At 35.1% G+C, this 23802-nt stretch overlaps 1 protein-coding gene across 4 annotated transcripts in view; it reads right to left on the bottom strand.

Annotated features, from left to right (window-relative positions):
- The window catches only part of RYR3 (ryanodine receptor 3), a 223263-nt gene that overhangs the window by 122570 nt on the left and 76891 nt on the right, over positions 1–23802 (bottom strand). For all 4 annotated transcript variants that reach the window (XM_084287833.1, XM_084287834.1, XM_084287835.1 and 1 more), the window contains exons 12-24: positions 20801–20922; positions 16262–16430; positions 15094–15229; positions 13113–13208; positions 12281–12399; positions 10882–11015; positions 9741–9982; positions 7387–7579; positions 4894–5110; positions 4578–4682; positions 2851–2954; positions 2314–2397; positions 415–574 (exon numbers count right to left, since the gene is read on the bottom strand). In XM_084287833.1, coding sequence (XP_084143959.1) covers positions 415–574; positions 2314–2397; positions 2851–2954; positions 4578–4682; positions 4894–5110; positions 7387–7579; positions 9741–9982; positions 10882–11015; positions 12281–12399; positions 13113–13208; positions 15094–15229; positions 16262–16430; positions 20801–20922 — 1881 coding nt within the window. The remainder of the gene's footprint in view (positions 1–414; positions 575–2313; positions 2398–2850; positions 2955–4577; positions 4683–4893; positions 5111–7386; positions 7580–9740; positions 9983–10881; positions 11016–12280; positions 12400–13112; positions 13209–15093; positions 15230–16261; positions 16431–20800; positions 20923–23802) is intronic.

Below are 23802 nucleotides of genomic sequence, written 5' to 3'. Positions count from 1 at the left end.
AAAAGAAAATTGCTTTTAAACATGACAAAGAATGCATATAATGAGACAGATTGTATTCTAAAGTAATGTTAGGATTACAAGAAAAAGCTATTGATGAAGAACAGTTCTGTGAATGATCAGTTCTAAGTCAAAAGAATATTAAGCCCAATTGTTAAGGATGTTAAAAAACTAAAGACAAGAATGAAAGAGAAGAATGCAAATATATACTCTGATATCCTGCAGTTGCAGCCATGCAGTCCTGATAATGTACTCAGACCTGCATAAGCAATGCTTTTTTCCCTGCTCCTTCCACTTTTTCCTGACTTCCCAATACATTCAATATTTATCCTTTTATTTAACACTCCCAATTGATGTTCTAAAATACAAAATGTCATATCCTTTGCTAAATCCTAAATGTGCCTAAAACGTCCATACCTGCTGAATGCCATAGGTCCATCCTTGCTTTATTCTGTCTTTTGCCCAGACATTATGTGCATTTTCTGCTAGTTTGTCAACTAGGAATTCTTGAGAAGGTAACAATTTCACTTCAGAAAGATCAAGAGGGGCAGGTTTATATCCATTTGACATCATGTAACTGTAAGTCAACAATGGAAAACAAAGAGAGGTAAGATAGTTCACTGATAGTATTTAAATTCTATTGGGCATTCATAGCATAAGGTTCACTTTCTCCCTCCACTTTTCCTGCTCTCTCTTTCCTTTCCAAAAGTTCTAAATTGCATTTGGTCATTAATTAGGACATTTTATGTATACACATAAAATTTTTTATGTATATACATTTTATGTATATACACTCTTTACTGTAGCAGTGTCTCATTTTCTACCTTTATTGGGTTTATTTGCACGCAAACTAATTAACTGTGACCTAGCTCTGTATGTCGGAACTCAAAACAGTTGCTGTGAAAACCTGTGAAAAAAGTTGTCCGTGTGATAACCTCTCATGAAATTATTTTTATGTATAAACCTTTTGCATTATTAAGTACTGTTTCTGATGCAAGTGTGTAAAGATTGCATTACCATTTTTTCAACAGAACAAAACATATGGTAACTTGTTCTTCCCACATTTCTATTGAGCAGTAGGTCTAGCAGTTTTTTAGCAGTAGGTATTAATGCTCCTCTTCAAATAGACCACTCTGCTCAAACCACGTAACTTCCATTTCTTAACAAGACTCAGAAAATGATGTTAAGATCTTTTTTGTTCTGTTATTGAAGACAACAGTATGAAAATGGTATTAAATGGTATTATGTTTGACTGCTTGCAGTATGAACCTCGGGAAAGGTTCTTTTCCCCTTTTTTAAAGGCATCTAATGAATCCAGATTACCATCTTCCATATCATAAAGCTCTTTATTTTACTACTTTGTTTAAAAACCTAACTGAATTTCTCATGGATGAAGGTGTTTGGGGAAGACAGTTTATGGGATTATAAATGAATGTAAAATGGCAAGTATCCAAATCACTGTTCCTGCCTTCAAGTTTTGTTGAAGAACAGGACTTTAGCTTGTCCCAGGAGGACTGCAGAATCCCCACAGAAAAGGCTAAAATGTAGACATTATGCTCAATTCATTTTCACCACACTTGGGGTGATTACTACTGACTACTGTAATTACTACTGATTACTTATTATAGATCACACACCTATTTCAGCTCCCTGACTGCCATAGTTTAGCTAGCAAGTAAAAACTGAATTAAAAAATAATGGATTTTGTGCAATAATCTACACACGTACATTTCCAAGCAACATGCAACATTTTACAACTCTCATTTTCTGTTTATTATTTTCCTCTTGTATTTGTTTTCCAAGTTGTACAGACTTAAGAAAATCTTTAAAGAGATGTATTAATAACATCTCTGGAAATGCATATGTTGAACAAACTTTTTCTTGGAGGGGAATAAAGGAGAGGTGTAAAATGAAACCGGAAGTTATGCAGAAAGGCTATTTCAAGATCAATTTACTATTCATACATTATGCATACTCTGCTTTGCTCTGTGACAGAAAAGCACTGAAATGTTGCTTTCAACTTTGGAATATCTATTCTAAGACCTCATCACATTTACACAACATGCAATTTTATGTCTATGTGGCTATTTGTATCTCTCTGAATCACTCCAAAAGGTGATGTAAAGCAGCAGTATTCACAGTCAACAACCATCACAGGCAGACAGGTAGTAGACCAACCAAGCACTCAAGGCTCCTATAAAGCTGTGTTTGTTTGTTTAAAAAAACAAAACAAAACAAAACAACATTACAATATTTTTCTTTACTTAATATGGTGGTGTTGCAACTGATATATGATAGCTAGCATAAGGTACATACTTTTTAGGAAGCTTGACTTTTTTAAGATCTTCCTCTGCTGCTGGATTAGCATGAACAATGTGACACCCAAGGGCCAAAAGGGTTCTACCAATACAGAAAAATGACAGTATTAAAGCACAATACTGTAGGGCTCACCCAGTTTTATCTTTGTTTTTAGTATAAATACACAGAACTATTGATATTTAAAAAGCAGTAAAGTCATTCAAAATGATGGAATATCAAAACCCAAATACTTTAAGTTCCCCCAAAAATAAAATAAAAAAATAAAACTACAACATGTAAACAAGTACAAATCTGTGCATTGAAATCATGCCATTTTGATTAAAGCCAAAAGGGTTTGGTGTTGTTTTCTTCTTTGTATGTCTGTAGAGATAGGTGTTTCTAAATCTTTCTGAATGCATTCCTGGAACTTCTAGCAAAATCAACAGAACATTCTGATTGAGATATCCTAATGAGGTAGCATGTTTTCATATCTTAAAATAATATAATATGCTTGAATAAAAAATAAACAAACTTTTCTTTTAATTCAAAGCTCACTTGAGAGTTTCAGTTGACATTTGCAGATTATAATTCTTCTCTGTCTCAGGTAATTTTGAGAATTCTACAAGACAAGGATGATGCCTTTTATTATCATCCCGTATCTGTAACAAAGCAACAGAAAAGAGCATTTTCCTGATATCAGAATCAAGTCAGGATCTGAAAATTATAAACTGAGTAAAGAATCAATTAATTCTTTGAAATAAATAAAACAATACAATTAATCTTTATTCAATGACAGTTACGCATGATTATATAAATGAACATTCTTATTATTTACTTAAAATGTACACTATAAGTACTCTCCCATAACCAACAAAAAAATTGAAAAAATATAGCTATTTCATGGATTCTGCATAAATACATGAATCACATGAAAGCAAGCCTGCAAACTCAATGAAGATTTCTACTGAAAACCTGAGCAATATATGGAGAAAGTCCTCAAAAACTGGTATTGGTAACTTCTGTTACCAATAGAAGTGAATTTCCATATGGGACTTACTGCTTGGTATCTCTTTGATCCCAATGTTAGAGTAACCAAAAAATTAGATGTGGAGTTACTCGCTATTGGTTATGATTTTCAATAGAATTCCATCTTGGTTTAAATAGGATGTTTCCAATGAATGTATTTATTCACATGATTCGTAATAGCTATAGTGTTAAAATATGTGCCTTCACACAATCACAGAATCACAGAACTGTAGGGGTTGGAAGGGACCTTGAAAGATCATTGGGTCCAACCCCCCTGCCAAAGCAGGTTCCTCAGAGCAGGCTGCCCAGGTAGGCGTCCAGACAGGCCTTGAATATCTACAGAGAAGGAGACTCCACAACCTCCCTAGGCAGCCTGTTCCAACGCTCCGTCACCCTCACTGTGAAGAAATTCTTTCGCATGTCAGTGCAGAACCTCCTGTATTCTAACTTGCAGCCATTGCCCCTTGTCCTATCCCCACAAACCACTGAGAAGAGGTTGGCTACATCCTTCTGTCCCCCACCCCTCAGATATTTATATACATTGAGGAGATCCCCTCTCAGTCTTCTCTTCTCCAGGGTGAGCAGACCCAGGTCTCTCAGCCTTTCTTCATAGGGAAGATGCTCCAGGCCCCGTATCATCTTTGTGGCCCTCTGCTGGACTCTTTTCTGGAGATCTCCGTCTTGTACTGGGGAGCCCAGAATTGGACACAGTACTCCAGGTGAGGCCTGACCAGGGCAGAGTAGAGGGGGAGGATCACCTCCCTTCACCTGCTGGCCACGCTCCTTTTAATGCACGCCAGGATCCCATTAGCCCTCTTGGCCACAAGGGCACAGTGCTGGCTCACGGTCAACCTGTCGTCCACCAGGACCCCCAGGTCCTTCTCAGAGCTCCTCTCCAGCAGGTCATCCCCCAGCCTGTACTTTGGGTTGTTCCTTCCCAGGTGCAGGACTTGCTCTTGCTCTTATTAAATCTCATTTGGTTTCTAAAATCTCATTTGTTTTCTAAACTTTATGGTGCAAAATTGTCTCCTAATTATTAGTTATTATCATTGTCTCCTACTAGTTAACATGATCATCTCCTATTACTAATTTATTTTCTGTGTACATGCTTACAAACCTCCTCTAAATACTCTGCTAAAATTTCCAGTCTGATAGCACGTTTCTGTCTGGTAGCACATGTTGCTGCTAGCACAAATGTGCTACATTCTGGTAGCACATTTAACCTAATATGACAGGATATGACATTCAAAACATACCTTGCCATATGTCCAGCCCAGTTCTATTTTATTCATTCCCCACAGTTCATGGATATTTTCAGCTAGTTTGTCCCTGATCTTTTCAAGATGAAAAGGAAGAGCAATCTAAGAAAAGAACATAGCAATTTCACACATAAGAAAAGGTTTCAGTGACCAAACCCTGTAGATCCAAGATGATCTAGTTTAGTCAAAAACAGCAGAACTCACAAATGATGAGTTGCTAAAAGAAAGGTGGCAAGCTACCTTAGTTTTTATATTGCTAATTTACATTTGTTGAGCCATATTTTCCTATCCCATAATGGCACACTTAACATACCTGACTGGTGTCTATAGGACAAGGGATAAAGGAAGCTTGGGAGAGGAATTGTGTTGTACCCAGCAAATCCCTCACTCCATCAGAATCTCTCTTGTATTCTTTCACTGGTTCCAGTTTCATCTTCTCTTTTGGAAGCAAGGCTTCATAGCAGGGAGCATAGCCAGCAGGAGGTAGAAATTTAAACTCTCCGTGACGTCCACCCAATAAGAAACGAGCTCTGTGCAATTTACAATGAAGAAATACTCTTAAATACTCAGCATATACTAACATTATAAATACATCATTTAGAGCCATAAACATTTACTTGAAAACCAAGTATAAAAATGGTGGTTTATTTCATGCTTTGAAAAACACCAAAAAATTACCAGGCATTTCTACAAGCAGATGCCATTAATTACATCATCATCTACCAATGATTTTTGGGCATCTGTTTTTAGCCAAAGCAAAAATAATTATCAGTGCAGTGGTGTATTTTGAAAAAAATATATTTCTTATTTAAAATCAAATGGCTGTAAGTTTAGTGAAATTTCTAATACATTTAAATGATTGGGAAAATCTAACTTAATTTGGACTGGTGCCATGAAACTACCACGGGGACTATTTATACACCGCTAAGTTTTTCATGTAACTTCTCAGTGGACTCATGCAGGCAGCTGGATATGGATATATATATGGATAAGAATCCACTAAAAACAGGATATGGTGAAACAAAAGGCCCTGTAGTCATAATACAGAAATCAAGCAAACAAAATTACAGCAAATGCTACAACTGGAAATGAGTTTCAAACAAACAGCTTGGATCCCTGCTAAACCCCTAAAGTTTTCTTTCTCCTCAGATATATACTTTTCATATAAACATAAGAATATATCAGGAAAAATAAACACTATCTGACTTTATATTTGAATCCTTATATAGGCCAACATTGGAGGTAAACAACAAAAAAATCACTGATTGTTATCTCCAGGAAACAATCCACACATTTCTCATGATGGTGTGACCAGAAGAAGCTTCTACCATTTTTTACTTGCACTTTTAGAAATACTGGAACTGTCAGACCAACAGATTTCACTGACAGTAAAAGACTCCAGTAACATATTTAAAGAGAGGAGAAATAGCATGACACAAGGTTTCTCAAACTCATACATACGTACAAGTCACAGATAACTGAAATGGTTCAGGGTTCACAAGAAATGTATTATTATTGATTACTCCTACTAAGCTTATACTTTCTAATTTAATTTTATAAATACCTTGCTTTAATTATTTGAGTGTTCCCAAGGTAGCTAAATATCTGAGGAGACAACTTTGAGCTTAAAGCTCTCTTTATAGCAACTCTCCAAACAGATTAAAATAACTTTTTTTTTTTTTTTTTTTTTTTTTTTTAAAGGAGGTCAATTTCATTTTGAGACCTAGAATTTTAACTTTCTAAGTAGGCAAAAGCCAAAGAAAGAATTGAAAGGAAAAGACTTTCACGCATCCTTTGATGACTACATTCCACTAAATAGCTCCTTGCTTCCTGCCAACTTGGTCAATTTTTCGTTGTTTTAGCAAACTATTCAATCTCATAGGGTCTTTATTATGGTATCATTCCTGCCAAAACCTGTTTTCTCCTTGCTCTTCACTGCATTTCCCTTAGCCTCCACACAAACTATGGAGTCCTAATTCTGCAGACTCTTTTGATAACCTGATTACTAAAGGAAGCTGTGTTTTTTTGTCTCATTTCAAAATAGATGTTAATATTTCTTTTTCATTTGGAAAAACATATTTTACATTTGCCAGACTTTAAGCTTGAGAAGAACCCTCCCGAAAACCAAATATGAATAGAAGTCAGTCATGTTATATCGAACAGTGCAAGGGCTAGTCTTTTGTTGTTGCATTGTCTCTATAATGTCAACAAATATATTTTGGTCACTTGAGTAGACTGACACTTGCAGATTTTCTGAATGAATTAAAGGTAAGAAAACAATAGAAACCTGACAGAATTAAGTTTGTATTTCATTATTTTAGCTATAAAACAGGTAAGGAATGGGCAATGTCAGTAATAAGTTTCCAAAAATGCTCCTCATCAGCATTTTGAATTCACTACTGTGAATATGGTATCAGTTTTCCTGATGATTTAGTGTATTTTTTTTTATCCTCCTGCTGAGAATGCTGTGTAAGAATTTTGATTAGTGTCAAATAAAGTGCTGTGTTTCTAATGTGCCTTTTTTTCCACTGATAATTGGAATGAGACAAAATTAATTTCCCCTAGGTCACCCAGTACCCATATAATAATGATTTCCAGACACCGTGACTTGGCCGTGTTGCTAATAGGCTCACATTTTAGCCTGAAGTGAAATTATCCCTGAAAAATCAATACTTTCTTGCCTCCCTCCCTCCCAGCTGATATTTGGGCAGACCTGAAACAACAAGACACAATAAATCATATATAAAATCAAATGACATTTTGTGTGACAAGACAGCTAAGAAAAGAACAATTAAGTAGCACTTACTTTACACCTGCTGATAAGCTTACAACAGGGAAGAAAAACCCTTCAGTACAGAAGTTCTCAAACATTCCTTGTACAGGCTGCCCATTAATGCGGAATGAAATGCTGGGCACACCTAAATCCAAGCAGCAGCTAACCACATCATCAGATGACAACAAATGTTGATTGACAGATGCTACAGCCCTGGGTACTCGACCTAGGAGGAAAAGATTCAAATAATGAGAATTTAAAGACTCTCACACATTTAACAATGAAGTAATAAATACATTTCCTCAAAAATGCCATCAAGGTTTTGCTCTCAGTCACAGAAACATGATCTTGTCCTCATCTGCTTTATGAATGGATCTGATTTTAAAAACAGACAATGAGTTAATATTGTTCAAACTGATATGTGACAGAACAGTGCACAAACTGAGCAACTCACTCAAGACCTCTGACACTGTTCACAAGACAGGAACATGAAATCACGTGAGTTCACACCGTAGCCTTATGTAAAAGCACTGAGGCACAGCAAATAAAGACCTCTGCCTAACACTTATATACCTTTTTTTTATTATTATTACTACTTGTGAAATAAAATATTTACATATCTAATAGAGCAAATTCCATTTGTGGATGAATCAGAAAGGCACGAGAAAGGCACCAATAACAACAAGCCCAGAACTCATCAGATCTCTAAGCCCTCCCACATACTCTCCAGTTTGATCTACATTCTATACAAAGCTTTCTGTATGAAAGACCTTCATCAATTAAGATTGTTACATATCTTAGGTACAAATCGTAATTGCCAGATCACTTCCACCATTTTATGGAATTACGTAAGTAGAATAAGTATGTACAATCTTAGAGAAATTTTAGCAACTGTTTCACTTCTTACTGCTTTTCTTCCTCCTTTCATTGCTTTCATTTCATTTCATTTCACCTGTCAAGGTGATGTCATTTAGTACTTAAATAATTTTGTATTTTATAGCCTTATGCAATATTTCTTTACTGAAATATTACTTATTTAGAGAGTATTTTAGGAACTATAAGAAAGCAATAATGACAACTATCAGCATTTCCTGTGTTGCTATTTGATTCTTAGAATTAGCCACTTGCACTTTCCTGTTTTTTTCTACAGCAACATACATGAACATGGTCAACAGGTACTCTGCTGTAACATACCAATTTGTTTACAAAAAGTATACTGCGGTTCCCTTTTGGATAAAGTTTTAGGGGAGGCAGACCAGAAAAAAAAGGTCAGTCTTTCTCATACCTCCAAAGTCTGCTTTCCAGCTAACTCTGCACCCCAAAGGACCCTAACTAATCCCTCTCTAAAACACCCTAAAAAGTTCATTCTCCTATTTTCTACTTTTTCTTCAGTGGCTTTTCTAACACATGCATTATTACAAAAATTAGTTGAACTGCAACACCTCAGATGAGCCTTACTGTCAATGCTTTTTGCTCTTCTATAGCTCTTACTCAGATCTAGCCAACTGAATGTGCAGTCATGTCCATTTTGTTAACACACCCCACTAACATTGTTAATCTGCTTGAACAAAGAACAGCAAATGAGACCACAAGTTTAATGCCACTGATCCTTAGGTGACCACAAAATATGCATTTGCTGCTATCCATTACCACTCTTCCTTATAAATGGCAAATTTAATTGCTTCACTGCAATACGAATTGAGTCTCTCATATTATTACACATATTAAAAAGAATTTATAAAGAGACTGTATTTTTTCTACTAAGTCTATTTTAGATAATGTGTTTGATGAACACTATTTTTTTTCAAACAGCCTAACAACTACAGGTTTTCAGTTTGATGTACCATTAAAATTTATCTTCTAAAAACAACAGAAGTTGGTAACACATTGCAGTAATTCTTAGTTCTAACTGACAGAATTATCTTTTATGAAATAATTTACCAAACTCCAAATTCATATTATTAATATCAATAATAATAATTTCATTTAACATCAATTGTAGATGCAAAGTGAAAGAATACTGCTACATGTAGATCCACATACAATGAATTTGCCTAAGATCAGTGTATCCATTGATTTTTAACAGATACATTAAAGTCAGTATTGATCTAGATCTAGAAAATACCACTTTTTGATCAAAATCATGAAGACAAAAACTATCTGCTAAACAGTCCAGTTGGCATAGTTCAATATTGACTAAAATCTCAGAGAAGCAGTATGACCTAAAACTTCATGGTATCCTGAAGTTCTGAATACAGTTCTCTATAAATCAGTACATGGTACATGCAACAGACGCATATATATAGCTACTGGAACTGAAAGCAGAGGTTGGTAATCCCTGAATGCAAGAATCCCTGAATAGAAGTGGAACTGAACAAAGTACCTACCAGACCACAGATGAAGGCCATCAAAACCGTAAGAGTATAGGTCATCCCCAACACCATTGCCACCCCATCCTTCTCCTCCTCCAGGATAGGGAGCATAACCTGAAGTAGAGGCCCATCCAACTCGTAAATGGGTGGGTTCTGCCGTCAAGAATGGATCAACCTGATCAATTATTAATTCAAAGTACCACTTCTTGTATTGTGCAGAGCCCTCAGCAACACCCAGAAATATGTTCGGCCTTATGCTAAAAAAGAAAATATAATCCAGTTAGTGTAAAACATAAAATGTGGCATATGGGTTATATTGCTGTGAAATAGTCAAATTCACTTCGCAAATATGATACAAGTGATACCAGCAATAGGACTAGAGGGAACGGCCTCAAGATGCACCACAGGAGGTTCAGGTTGGAAATCAGGAGACTTTTCTTCTCAGAAAGAGCAGTCAGACATTGGAACGGGTTGCCCAGGAAGGTGATGGAGTCACCGTACCTGGGGGTATTTAAGGAAGGATTGGATGTGGTGCTTAGGGACATAATTTAGTGGGTGTAACTGGTGGACCAGATGATCTTGGAGGGCTTTTCCAACCTTAATGATTCTGTAAGTGTAGATGTCCACATTTTGCTTACAGTATTTGATTTGAGATAGGGACCCATTCTGTGACTTCATATAGCTGCTACAGAATTATCTTCTAAGGCATATGGTTCCATGCTTTGAAAATTTTATAGTTAAAAGACGAATAACAAGATTATAAAAAAAAAATAAAATAGGAGTTAGGCTGCTAGGAAATCAAATGCCTTTTAAATCATAAAGTATCTCACACAATGTTTACATGCTCCATAATAATTAGTAGATAGAGCCATATTGTATTGAATCTGTATTGAACGAGAAGTAAGCAACTTTCACCTTTCCAATTAATGTCAATACGGATCTTACTATTATTAACAATTCCTACTTGACAACAGTTTCCAGAATAATTGCCATATTTGCAGTAAAAATGGATTTTTAAGAAGTTATACATAAACAAGTCCTATAATATGTGTCTCAATACTGAAAAATGCAGAACATGTCTTAGGTTACATTATTTTTGACAATTATAGAAGACATTTAAGTTCATATTTTTCTAACAATAAACATGTCACAATACCTTGTCACATCATTAATCAAACGTGTTTGCAAGAGTAAGTCTCTTCTAGGCAATAGATTGTCACAGATCAAATTTTGATTGGCACGAACCGCAACTCCATTACAGACACAGAGAGAGCAAAGCACATCAAGAACCTGAAAGACGAAATCAGAAGAAAGTTGGGTAAAGGCTTTTATTATATACACTGTAGTTCAGTTGTTAACTAACAACTACATTAATCTACATTCAGAATAGACCTAAAGGAAGGAATATAATAGGCATCATCATTATTTTTTTGTAAATACTCTTTTTATATAATGACTGAGTATAGTCTATATTACTGATAGTGGATACCAAACATTTGTGGAACACACATTCAGAACAGACGGTTTGCAAAATGCAAATAAATTTCCTTTGAGATTTCATATTCTCATTTCTATTATAAAATAGCAAGGCTATTACAGCTGCTTGTCAACTCTTCACAATATGTTTTTTTACTATTAATTATTTGAGAAATTTCCTGTGGCTCAAAGAAATTAGTGGACAACTCTAAGCAGCAATTCTCAGACTACTTAGGAACCTGTTCCGAAAGCATGCTTCCCATAAGATATTGAAAATCCATTTATATTTTAAATTAGAAGCATTTAAAAGAATTCAATATAAAGCAAAGCAGAGTTTCAGAAAGATCTAATTCTAAAGCTTCAGCTCTCTTTTTTTGTTGGTCACAGTCTTGAAAGTAAAAGATTGAATAACTGTCCAACAAATTGCTGGTTAGGATAGAGTTTTGAGCAAAAAGTTTTGGAAGGGAGAACACAGTAACATAGTGTTGCCAAGGAACACGACTTTTCACTTTTGCAAGTAAAACAGAAAAGCTTAAAGATGCATTTGAGATCTGACACAGTCACTGAGCAAATAGCCTGAATGATGTTAACTGTAATAAATTAACTCCAAGATACAGCATCATCTTCACACTGCTGATTACCACTGTGGAAACTGTTGCCCAACACAAATAGCAGCAGAACAAAACATTTATGTTAGCCATTCCTGTCCTCTGGCTGGTTCTGAAGAACAAAGCAGCAAGCTACTCTATCCAGGTACTTACAGCCATGAGCAAACTTCATTTTCTCAGCTAATACAAAATTAAAGGTACAACTTTTTTTGACTGGTTATCCATATTTATTAGCTTTTCATGTATATTTACAATATTTGAAACAGAAAAGCAATTGAATGTTACTCTTTTTTTTTTTTTTTTTTAAATCTCAACAAAGCAATTTTGCAAACATACTTCCAGGTTATTTTATTCCTTTGAATAAAACAGTATCATGTATTTCCATGTACACATTTCCCTTTTTTTTATTGTTGTTGTTCCTTATTAATCACTGTAAGCTTATCAATACATCATCAGTTTTTCCAAACATACCTTGTAATTGCGCCCATGTTTATCCAACAATGAAATAATAGATTTTATATGCTCCTCAGCTATTATATTTAAAGCTTCTGGGCTTTCAATCAAAATGCAGTGCAACACTTCCAAAATACCTGTATGAAGACCGCAGTAAAAATTTTGCCATTAAATCATCTGCACAGCTGAACATAATCCAAAAGTTCTGTAAATAACAGGATATCTTAAGACACTGTTTTTTCTCCAGTCTAAAAAGAGAATGAAAACACTTTCAAAGAGTATTGATATGCCTATGATGTGAGCTACATTAGACGTCAATGCTTTATGTAGCTGTTACTTTCTGATTTATTTTGAAAATAGCCATAATTTAAAAAGCATTTAAGAAAAATGCAATTTAAACTCCTTCCTTTCAATAAGGCAGATAAAGGTTCTAGTAGAGAGCATTGTGTAGTATTTTGATATTTTGTTGAACACTGCAATAGAAAAAAAATCTCTAAACAATTCTGTTATTTGCACTTGTGCCAACAAACCACTGTGGTGTTACTTAACAGCAATGAGACAATAGTCTTGATACTTTCTGAAAATTCATCAATTTGCTGAAGTCAAATTCAACATTGATTGGATGTGGTATTGCACATACCATATAAATGGAGAAAACAAAACAAAACAAAACACAAAACTGCTTGTTTAAATATAACGCTTTGCTTAATAATAATTAAAAAAAATAAAATCCAGATACAGTTTATTTTCTAATGCATGCTGTTTTCAAGCAAAACTGCTCTGACAAAGATCATGCTCAACATCTGTATGCAGTGTATTGAGAGTTAATTTGCACGGATAAAAGTCTCACCTGAGGAAGATTCTAGTCTGTCCAATTTACTTATTAGCCAATCAAGGTTACTGGAAAATTGAGTACAATTGTTTCTGTTGCCACGAATGAGGGCAGCTGAAAAGAAATCCAGAAGTTATAATTTTATAATAGTAGTGGTTTTTTTAATCACTAATGTTGATCATGTGTAATTTAACACTTTAAAAATAATGTCACAAAAATAAACAAATACTAAATACATGTGTGTTATGGTGACAAAAAAATCAAGATTTTCATTAATTTGACTATCAGAAACTAACAGTTTCTTAAGAGCATGCAGCTTTTGAAGTTGACAGGGCTCTACTGGATAAACCAGAATTTCAGCAAAAATACATTTTATCTCTGTTTTATTTCATTTTTTCTCCTATCCTGGCTAGTTATAGAAATTATCCACCACTCTTCTTCAATGCAACTGTTAAGCACTATCATGAAACAGTTCTATTTCCCACCAATGAGTGGGAAGTTGACACTCAAGCACAGGTTGGGTACCATTTAAGCAGAAAGCCCTACTTTCTGCTTAAAACCTAATACAGATTGGATAGCTTTTAGTCTTCAGTAGCACAAAACACAATGTTATTTTGACTGCACTTCGAAATTTCATTAGCAGTTGAATGTTCTAAGCAATAGAAACTTCTTTATTCTAGAAGTTATTACTGATCATAGAAATATAACAAAAAGCCTTTTGTGTAAAACTGTCAAGAATTTTTATTATGAAGCATTAATTACAACAGAAACATCATGTCCAAAATGTACCTGCAGAAGAAAATCAAGATGATATCTTGAAAGACCTACAGAGCACTAAAGAGTTTTCATCCTGCTTTTCTTTAAACTCTTAAGACTGCAGTAAAAGGCAGGCAATGATATTTCATTACTTTCTTAAGAAATCAGAAGATTTCATCAGAAGCACCTGCATTTCTGCACTACTCATGATCCATGTGAATCTCATGCTTCAAAGCACCACTTCCTAGTGTGCCTTCCTCATATTCACATGGAACTTCTGAGTTTCAGTTTGTGCCCTTTACTTCTTCTTCTATCAAGGGTTACTCTCAAAAAGAGTCCAGACCCATTGTCTTGACGCTCCCTTAACATACTTAAGTACATTAATAAGATCGCCTCTCAGCCTTCTCTTCTCCAGGCTAAACAGGCCCAGCTCTCAGCCTTTACTCATGTAGGAGGTGTTCCAGCCCCTTAATGATTTTAGTAGTCTTCCTCTCTCTAGGATCTCCATGTCTCTATTGTACTGGGGAACCTAGAACTGGACACAGCACTCCAGATTTGGCCTCGTAGCTGTAGACAGGGAAGATAACTTCTCTTGGACTGCTGGTAACACTCTTCCTAATGCACCCCAGGATACCATTGGCCATGGCCAACAATAGCAGATTTGCTGGCTCATGGTTAACTTGCTGTCCACCAGGATTCCCAAGTCCTTCTCTGCATAGCTGTTTACCAGCAAGTCAACCCTCAACCTGTATTGATGCATGAGGTTATTCTTCCCTAGGTGCAGGACACTGCACTTGCCTTTGTTGAACTTGATGAAGTTACTCTCCACCCAACACTCCAGCCTCTCCAGGTCTCTCTGAATGGTGTGTCAGCTACTCCTCTCAGTTTTACATGTATATCATCAGCAAACCTGCTGAGGGTGCACTCTGTACCTTCATCCAGGTCACTAACAAGTAAGTTGACCAGGACTGGTACCAGTACTGACCCCTGGGGGACACCACAGGCCTCCAACTAGACTGAGCTGCTGATCACAGTTCCAACTCTGAGCTCTGCCACCCAGCCAGTTCTTAATCCATCACAATGAATTCTGTTTTCTGTAGTAAGTATCAGCAAATACATGGAAGAAAATCTATAATTAACATGACAGAATGAATGAAACACAAAGTACTCTTCTTTGGTAGTGAAGCAACAAGTAATTTTTTTTTTTTTTTTTTAACTTCAGCAGAACAATCAAAGAACTTACCTAACAATTTGTAAAGGAGATTTAAAATTTCTTTCCATGTGGTACCATTTTCTTCTCTTGCAATTTCTGCAAAATGAGCTGCACTGTTGTAGTCATTTAAACGATCAATGCAATTCAAAACTAGTGCCAGCATGCCCTATATACATAAAACAGAGAGGAAAAATAACTATATATGAAAAAAGCATGTGCTTTTATATTTTAATGTTCTAATATATTTTTAATATTCACATTAATATTTTAATATTTGTCACTGTTCTTTTAAAAACTGCATTATCTTAGTTTAAAAAAAGACTGTGCTTATAAGATGTGAATATGTATTTTCCTATATCAAAATCACCTATTGAGGAGAACAATTCTATAATATTCCTTACTCAGCTGAGTGTCATAAAATATAAGGAATAAAACAAAGCTGAGAGTAAAGGCTTTTATTTATTTATTTATTTATTGTAAATAGAACCTTTTTTACAAAAAATCTTCCTTATAGAGAAAAAAACAATTTATACAAAAAGGAACTTTACTTGATTATTAAAGGTTGAAACTTTGCTGGCCAATAAAATATCTGTAAAACAAAGTTGATAAAATACCAGAACAGATTTTTAAGTTCAGTTTGGTTTGAGACTAAAATGACACTGAAAACCTGAAAGGAACTCAAATGTGGCTAAAAATATTGTAAAATATACTTCCTATTTATAAAGAAGCATAATTATTCTGATTTCAGAAAGCAACAATTTTACAATTATGTAATACATATCTTCCACTAAAGCTAACCTTTTCCCAATTTCTAGACATGAAAAGTTCCTTTTTCATACCATGGTGGACAGGCAAGACATCAGAAATAACATCTATCATTCAACCCAGTTTTATTATTCGTTTGGTGCATCCAGGATGCGTAAATGTGTAGAGATAAGAATTTTTTATTTTTTTTTTAAATCAGTATAATTTATTTTAACAATAGCACCTGTTTAAGGATGCTTAGGAGCATGAAGACCAAATTTTATCAGAGAATTTGTGGCCTGTGAAAAGTATGGAAGTCAAAAATAGATACCAGCAAGTTATCATATGGCATTACAGTCTATTACATATACACACACATCTGAAAATGGTTAGATTCCTCTCAAAGTTTATGACATTTAACATCAAAATAAGGTAACAAATCCTCTCTCTGTACCTCTTCTTTAAATAGATTCTGTCTGTTTTTCAGTGACCGAAGCTTGCTTTGTTTATCCTCATGTCCCAGGTCTTCTTCGGGAGGCTGGAAGTAAGTAATCAGGTCTTGCAGAGTTTGAGCCATCTCCTCAACAGGCAGGGCGATGGGTGATAGTGTTCTGTTGTTTCCACTAAGGAAAACAAGAACCACATAGACTGGCAGTGTTATTCATTTTCACACTAATTTACAGTGTTATGGAGCAGCCTATTTTCTGTTCGTATCTAAATCAAGTCTTCTTATACACAGAACATATGTATATGAACAACAGTTGATCTGAATTGCAAACCATTCAAACATCTATTGTTCGGTTGTCCACTACTCAAAGATTTCTGAATTGGAATCACATTTCCTCTTCTACACTGATTTAAAGACAGAGATAAGATTAAAAAAAAAAAAAAAAAGATGAAAGATAAAAGATGTTTTTTTTACAGTAATAGATATTACTTTTTTTATAGTAATAGATATTGTTTAGATGCTTTAAATCCTATAGATGTTACAGGTGCATTGTACAGATGGCCTAAAATTGTAGCAGTTATTGCAGCTGTACACCCCCGTTCATCTGGATAAAGAATGCAAAATAGCAAGTAATAGCAAGTAATCCTAACCATTAATTAGTTGCTTCTGTATCAATTCTATATAGGAAGTAAAAAAGCTGGGATTTAAAAATATAAAGCGCTTCAGGGAATCCCAATTGTCAGTAAAATAACGTCTCTTTCCCGTTCAAGCATCTGCTCAAACAATCTTGGATGACAACCCCATTTCTCAGGGTCTGACTCACTATTATAGGTAGTGTAATCTAGGAGGAGCTGACTGATAGCTGAGGTGGCTGTTTTTATATCTTCAGCACAGGAAATAAAAAGGGGTAGTGTAGTCCTTTGTGAGTAAGTAATGTCGTTTTAAACACAGTAATATACAGTGTTCTGTGGAAGCAAATTCTTAAATACCAACTCATTTTTATTTTTTCATGTATTAGGCAGCAACAGAAGGATAACTACTTATCACATTGAAAACTTCTGCCAAGCACTGTGAAAAAATAGCTTCCTTAGACCTACATATATCCTTAATTACTTTATTGTTATAAACTCTTATACGTTTCTCTATATACTCTATAGTGTGTATATATACACATATATATATACTCTTATACATTATATATAACTCTTATATGTTATCTCAGCAATTATAAATGAACATGCATTGACACCGAACTGTGTTTTACCCCAAAAATCCTCAGGTAAAAACATATCATATAGAAGAGTGAAGGAAAGTGAAGGAAACGTGGAACTTTCACTGAAGCAAAGATTGTTGTCTTGCTGTTTGTTAGAGTTATTGTTTGTTAGAGTTATTGTATATTAGTGTAAGATAAATGTTATACATAATTTACTCTGAAGAATGGGGGAAGGAAAGGAGAAAAAAAAGGTAACAAGATAGTGTAATAAAATTGTTCTTTAAAATGCCGCATGATTTCAAACGAGCACAGATAAAGGTGTTATTCAAAAGGACAAATACAACTGCATATAAAAGTTATGTATCAGTTTTCAAAATACTTTCCTTCACTAGCTGAACACTAATGCCTTTATCAGAACTATTAGCTTAGAACTATTTCTATGTAAAATTTCAAACTTATGGATAACTAAGACTTGTTGAAATTAAGCTCTACTGATTAGTTATAGAAAACATTCTGAATAGTATTTTAAAAATTAACAAGCAGGATGATATATAACACATGAACAAAGCCTTTTGAACACAAGACACACTTCAAGATGGAGAAATTTAAGCTGAACCAAGTGCATTAATAGGGTGAAAGAAAGTCAATTTTGATTCAGAAAATTTATTTCATTCATAATATTGTTCAAATAGAAGTTTGAATCCAGAAAACCAAACTAGGGATGAAATGTCATAAATATAGTATAATTTCATGCTGAACATGTTATTTGTTTATTAAGATTCAAGATCTCATGAGGACAAAGGGTCTTCATTCAGTAATATATAAATTTAGATAAAATAATATTAATGTCTAGCACATTTGTTTTGTTATTGGCTGAGATTAATCTTTTCCATGGAAAGGAAGGTATTACATTGTAATGCATGGCAAGGATATTAAGCAACTACTTACCAAGCATGGCCCTTTATATAGCCTTCTTGATAAATCAAGATTATTATAAATCAAGTCTGTTGTCTTATTAAATTGTTTAATTCCCCTAACTTTTTTAACGTCCTTTGTAGTAATGATTCTGTGCTTAGGCTACTCATATATTGCTTAACAATAACCAGGTTTCCAAGGGCATTGGTGTTTTGATCTGTGGAAATAGCTATGACTGTTTCCACATTAGGTTTGATTTCTAATATACAGTTAGTGGAACAGTCCAATCCCAGATAACTTGTATTTAGGTGTAATTACTAACTCTGTTACCATCTAGTAGAGCAAAGATTTGGAAGAAAAAATATTCAGAAGGTAATTCTACTGATTCTAGTCTAATCAAATTTAGAATCAATAATAATATTTATCAATAATAATTTTAGAATCAAAACTTGAATTATTCCTTTCAATCAGATAGAGTTGCTGTTTCTCTGCTGAGATGTTCTAAATGATTTTGCATATCCTTAAATCTATTTCACTGCATATATATGTGTTGGTTTAAACCACAGATTTACGTGACAGAAACAAGTTGTTCTTTGTATCTTCTCAGCTGATGCTTAGCCTTTTGCCCTAATTATTCTTACTGCAGATAATCCATCATACAGCATACAGTTCACCAGAGAGGTCTGTCTCTCCTCTGGTCTGTAAGTTTTCCAAACATTACAGGGGTGACAGAGACTTAGAGAGTCAACAGGATGGATGATTGAAAACGTACAAGTAAAATGCCGCAGCCAAGATACTGAAGGTAATAAAGGGGTGTTCTCCTTCCAGATATGCAGAAATCTATTTTGTATGTCCTTCTATAGCTGATGTGCAAGGACTTGGGGCTGCTGTGATTTCATAGAAAAAAATCATAGAATCATAGAATATCTGAAGTTGGAAGGGACCCATAAGGACCACTGAGTCAAACTCCTGGGTCTGCAAAGGACCACCCAAAAAATCAAACCATACATCTGAGAGCATTGTCCAAATGCTTCTTGAATTCTGGCAGGCTTGGTGCCAAGACCACTTCCCTGGGAAGCCTGTACTGGTGCCTGACCACCCTCCCCATGAAATAACTTTTCCTGATACCCAACCTGAACCTCACCTGTCATAGCTCCATGCCATTACTTCAGGACCTCTCACTGTCCCCAGAGAGCAGAGCTCAGCGCCTGCCCCTCCACTCCCCTCATGAGGAAGCTGCAGGCCACCATGAGGCCTCCCCTCCTTCTCCTCTTCTCTGGGCGGAACAAACCAAGCAACTTCAGCCATTCCTTATACCTCTTGCTCTCTAGACACTTCACCATCTTTGCAAACCTCCTTAGAACAATCTCTAATAGTTATATATCATTTTTACATCATTTTATTATCATTTTATCCTCTATGATGCCAAAAACTGCATATGGTATTGGAGGACTGGAGGTGACACTGTACCAGCGCAGAGTAGGGCAGGTTAATCCCTTCCCTTGGCAAGCTAACAATGCCATGCTTGAGAAACTTGAACATACATGTATGTATGGCCCTCCTGTTTGCCATGGCACACTGTTGACTCATGTTCAACTTGCTGTTAACCAAAATCCACAGATCCCTTTCTGCAGGGCTGCTCTCCAGACTTTCGTCCCCCTCTCTGTACATACAGCCAAGGCTACCCCTTCCCAGATGCAAAATCCGGCACTTGCTCATGCACTTTCATACTGTTGGTGACTGACCAGCTCTCGTACTTGGTAAGATCTCTCTGCAAGACCTCTCCAACCTCGATGGAGTCAGCAGCTCCTCCCAATTTAGTATCATCTGCAAACTTGCCAAAAAAATCTTCCAAACACTACATCCAAATCATTTATGAAAACATTGCAGAGAACTGGCCCTAAAATGGTGCCCTGCAGAACCCCACTAGTGACTGGCCACCAGCCTGATGTAATTCCATTTACTATAACCCTATCCTGTTCTATTCTTGATCTTGACAGAAGTAAGCATCTATTTTCCTTTCATGTGGTTTGAAAAGTTTGAATAGAGTTGACTACAGTATTTGGTTTACCAAGACAAATAGAAGATAACAACCCTTTTCTGAATATTCTCAAGTTTTATCTACTGTAGAATACTTACTAATAGAATTATACTGTGATCATTTGGTATCTTTTCTTCCAACTAGATTCTGGTCCAGTTTCAATCTGGCATGAAGGTATTGGATTTCATCTAATAAGTCTTGACAAAGCTGAGTTTTATCTATTTAATGGCAGTACTCATCAAAATGACAAATCAGTAAAAATAAATTTCTAAATATAAATATTTGAAAACAGGAAGTAAGGATTTTGTTTGAGAAATTTTTCTCATTTCAGAATATTTAAAAACAACAAAAAATATTTATATGAGATAACATCTACCTTATAAACTGGCTGAATAAGCTTGTAGTATTGCGAATGATTCGAGCAGCCTGGGATTCTTCATGCTGACATCTTTGTAAGGTTAGACCATCATCCATATGGCCTTCTTGGTGCAATATAACCTATTGAAAGTCAGTAATTATCAAAACCATGATTTTAAAAACCTTTAATACTTTTAAATTCTTGCAACATTTATGTCAATATTGTACTGAAAAGGGTAATTGCATATATACTGAGCTACTATGTTGTGCTACTCCAAATACCTATTTATTAATTAATTACAAATTTGTTAGTTTCACATAAAAGTTATTTGGAGATGACATGACAAGAACTTTCATTATTTCTATATTCTGTCTGTCAGGGAAAGATCGTCACTACCTTAAAGCATCATTCACTAAAGGATTCATACACAAGAAGACTACTGACAAGAAAATCAAGCTGGAGTGACAAACATCATGAAAATTACAATGCAGCTAATGGAGCAACAACATTTACTAGTAATTTCTGATTCATATAACTGTTCTCTACACATTATGTTGGATTCTTAAAAGAACCAGATGTAAATATCATAGGAACATCAAGCAACAGCAGAGATCTTCCATTGGGTTGTCAACTTTCCCTTTAACTAAATACCTAATTCCACAAAAAGCTGGCATAATTTTAGATACTGCATAATGATACCTTGATCATTGAGTCATTAAAATTCTGTACCACTTTTTAAATAATAAAATGTGAGTTATCCTACTGCTTTTACAAAAAGGTAAGCTACTGAACTCTCACTGAAAAATATATTTTTTTTAAGCTTTGAGGTAGTAAAAAATTGCTGGCCAACATCCTAGTGAGCTGAGTAATTCTGTAGGCGCTGAAGAGGTATGAAAAGAACATAATCAATGTTATACTAATGGTTACTGACACAAAAGGAAAGCTTATTTACCAATAGCGTTCTTTCATACTGGCATGTAGGTATACCAAAGCACTGTAAGTGATGCTTTTTTGGATACCCCAGAATCCATGGAAATATGATGGAGAAGACTAGGAAGACACTTCTGAATGAGTATACTGTTAATTTTACCTTAAAGGCCAATAATTTATGTATCAGCCATATTTAGTTTTGTTCAAGCACTTCTTTATATATGTCTATGCTGTGTGTGACTTTGTTACCTGGAATACCACTGTTCAGATAACAAAGGGTCTTGAGGTCTCTTAACTGAACAATCACTAAAGAAATCTGGTTCACACACAATTAATAAGAAAACACACATCAATCTGGTAATGCTTTCTCAGGCTGTTGTATGTAGCTCCAGATTCTAGAAAGGACGTTACAGGAATGGAAACATTTGAGATAGGATACTAACAGTATCACAACTTGCAAATAACTTTACCTTCAACACCACATAGCTGACAAAAGACTTAGTCTTCTTAACTAAGAAGTACATCAGGGGAGAGATGAGTCTGTTAAGGGCCTAATCTCCTCTATTTCTTTGACCAAGAAAAATATAACTACCAGGGATGACTTTGCTCACTGGAAAATGGAAAAAAGGAAAGAGTACCCTTTAGTTCAGGACAGCATCTGATGTCCCATAGAAGATACAAGCTGGTTTTGCTTCTTGAAAACATCAGGTATTTCTTGATTCTCCTTGGGTACACAGGCACATTAAAAAAAATGTGCAGACCAGCTTGAGAAGTATTATAATAATTGAAAGCAACAATCACCTCACAGAATGATGGTGGAAGGTGAATACCAAGATATGACTACACTTTTACTGTAGAAAAATTAATTTGACATGAAATTTAAAGGAGAACATATATCCAAACTTGCTTAGTCTATTACCTTATTTTGCAGAGGACCAAAAAAAAAAAAAAAAAAGTTCCTTGCCTCCACAGGCATATCAATTACAGGAAGCAAGAAGGTTTGAGTTTTCTTCTGTTGGAAGGCACTTAGCATGAGAGAATTTTCCAGGTGATGGGGTAACAAAAGATTTAGAGCCTTCGAATGTGAATGAAACACTTTGAAAGGAGAATAAAAATGACAGGCAATTACAGAGGTTCTTTGGAGGTGGTGAGCAGAAAGCTGGAAAAAAAACAAACACAACTAAACTTCAAAGGTAACTATTGCAAAATTCTTCCCTGAAAAAAGAGGAAGAATCTACATACTGCCTTCACAAGAAGCAAATGGGACTGTGGCTTTACAGAATCCCATAACCAATGCTGGCATAGCAAAGGAAGAGAGTGTCATTGTGTGTGTAAGTCTCTTAATAAGAAAATTCTGAATGACTCTGGCATACAAAGAATTTCCACGATCAGCCACGCTGCTGAGAAGAACTGAAGGAAATGGGCACCCACTGCCCTTTTGTGACTATGCATGCTGTAAATGAGATTACACCTTTTACAAGGCATCCAAAGTAGTTTATTCTACAAGAATATGGTTACCTTAAAGAAAAACACTCTGTCAGTCATGCATACTTTCTAGGACTGCTCTATTAAATAATGCAAAATGCTCACAGAATCACTGACAACATACTGAAAAAAGATCGTATTTGCTTAAATAAAATTTTAAATGTTGAAAAAGTTGAATAAAATAACAGGGAAGCATCTTTGGGATGTCACTGCATTTTTTACAGCTGCAAGGATTATAATTACTTCATAACTTATGATTTTTGTTGTTGTTGTTATTATGGACTTCCTACACAAATCTCTTTAATCATTCATGAGTAACACCATCACATGAAAACACAAATTAAAACCAAGATCCTGCTTACTACAACCACAGAGTGGGCATGTATAGAAATCTGCTTCCTTTGTAGACTGACTATTTTTTCTCAGAAAAGCAAGTATTGTCATAAAAGAAAGTAGTTATAACTACCACATTGACAGGAAGGTTAAAAAACAAAAAACAAAACAACAACAAACAAACAAAAACAACAAACACCATCACCAACAACAACAAAAAAAGGAAAAAAAAAATCAACAGGATAGACTAAAACTGTTATGCAACTAATATT

This window comes from Netta rufina, assembly GCF_964035555.1.
Source record: "Netta rufina genome assembly, chromosome: 5".
Taxonomy (NCBI): Eukaryota; Metazoa; Chordata; class Aves; order Anseriformes; family Anatidae; genus Netta; species Netta rufina.
Note: the sequence above shows the minus strand (reverse complement) of the source record. Positions and strands in the feature narration are given on the sequence as shown.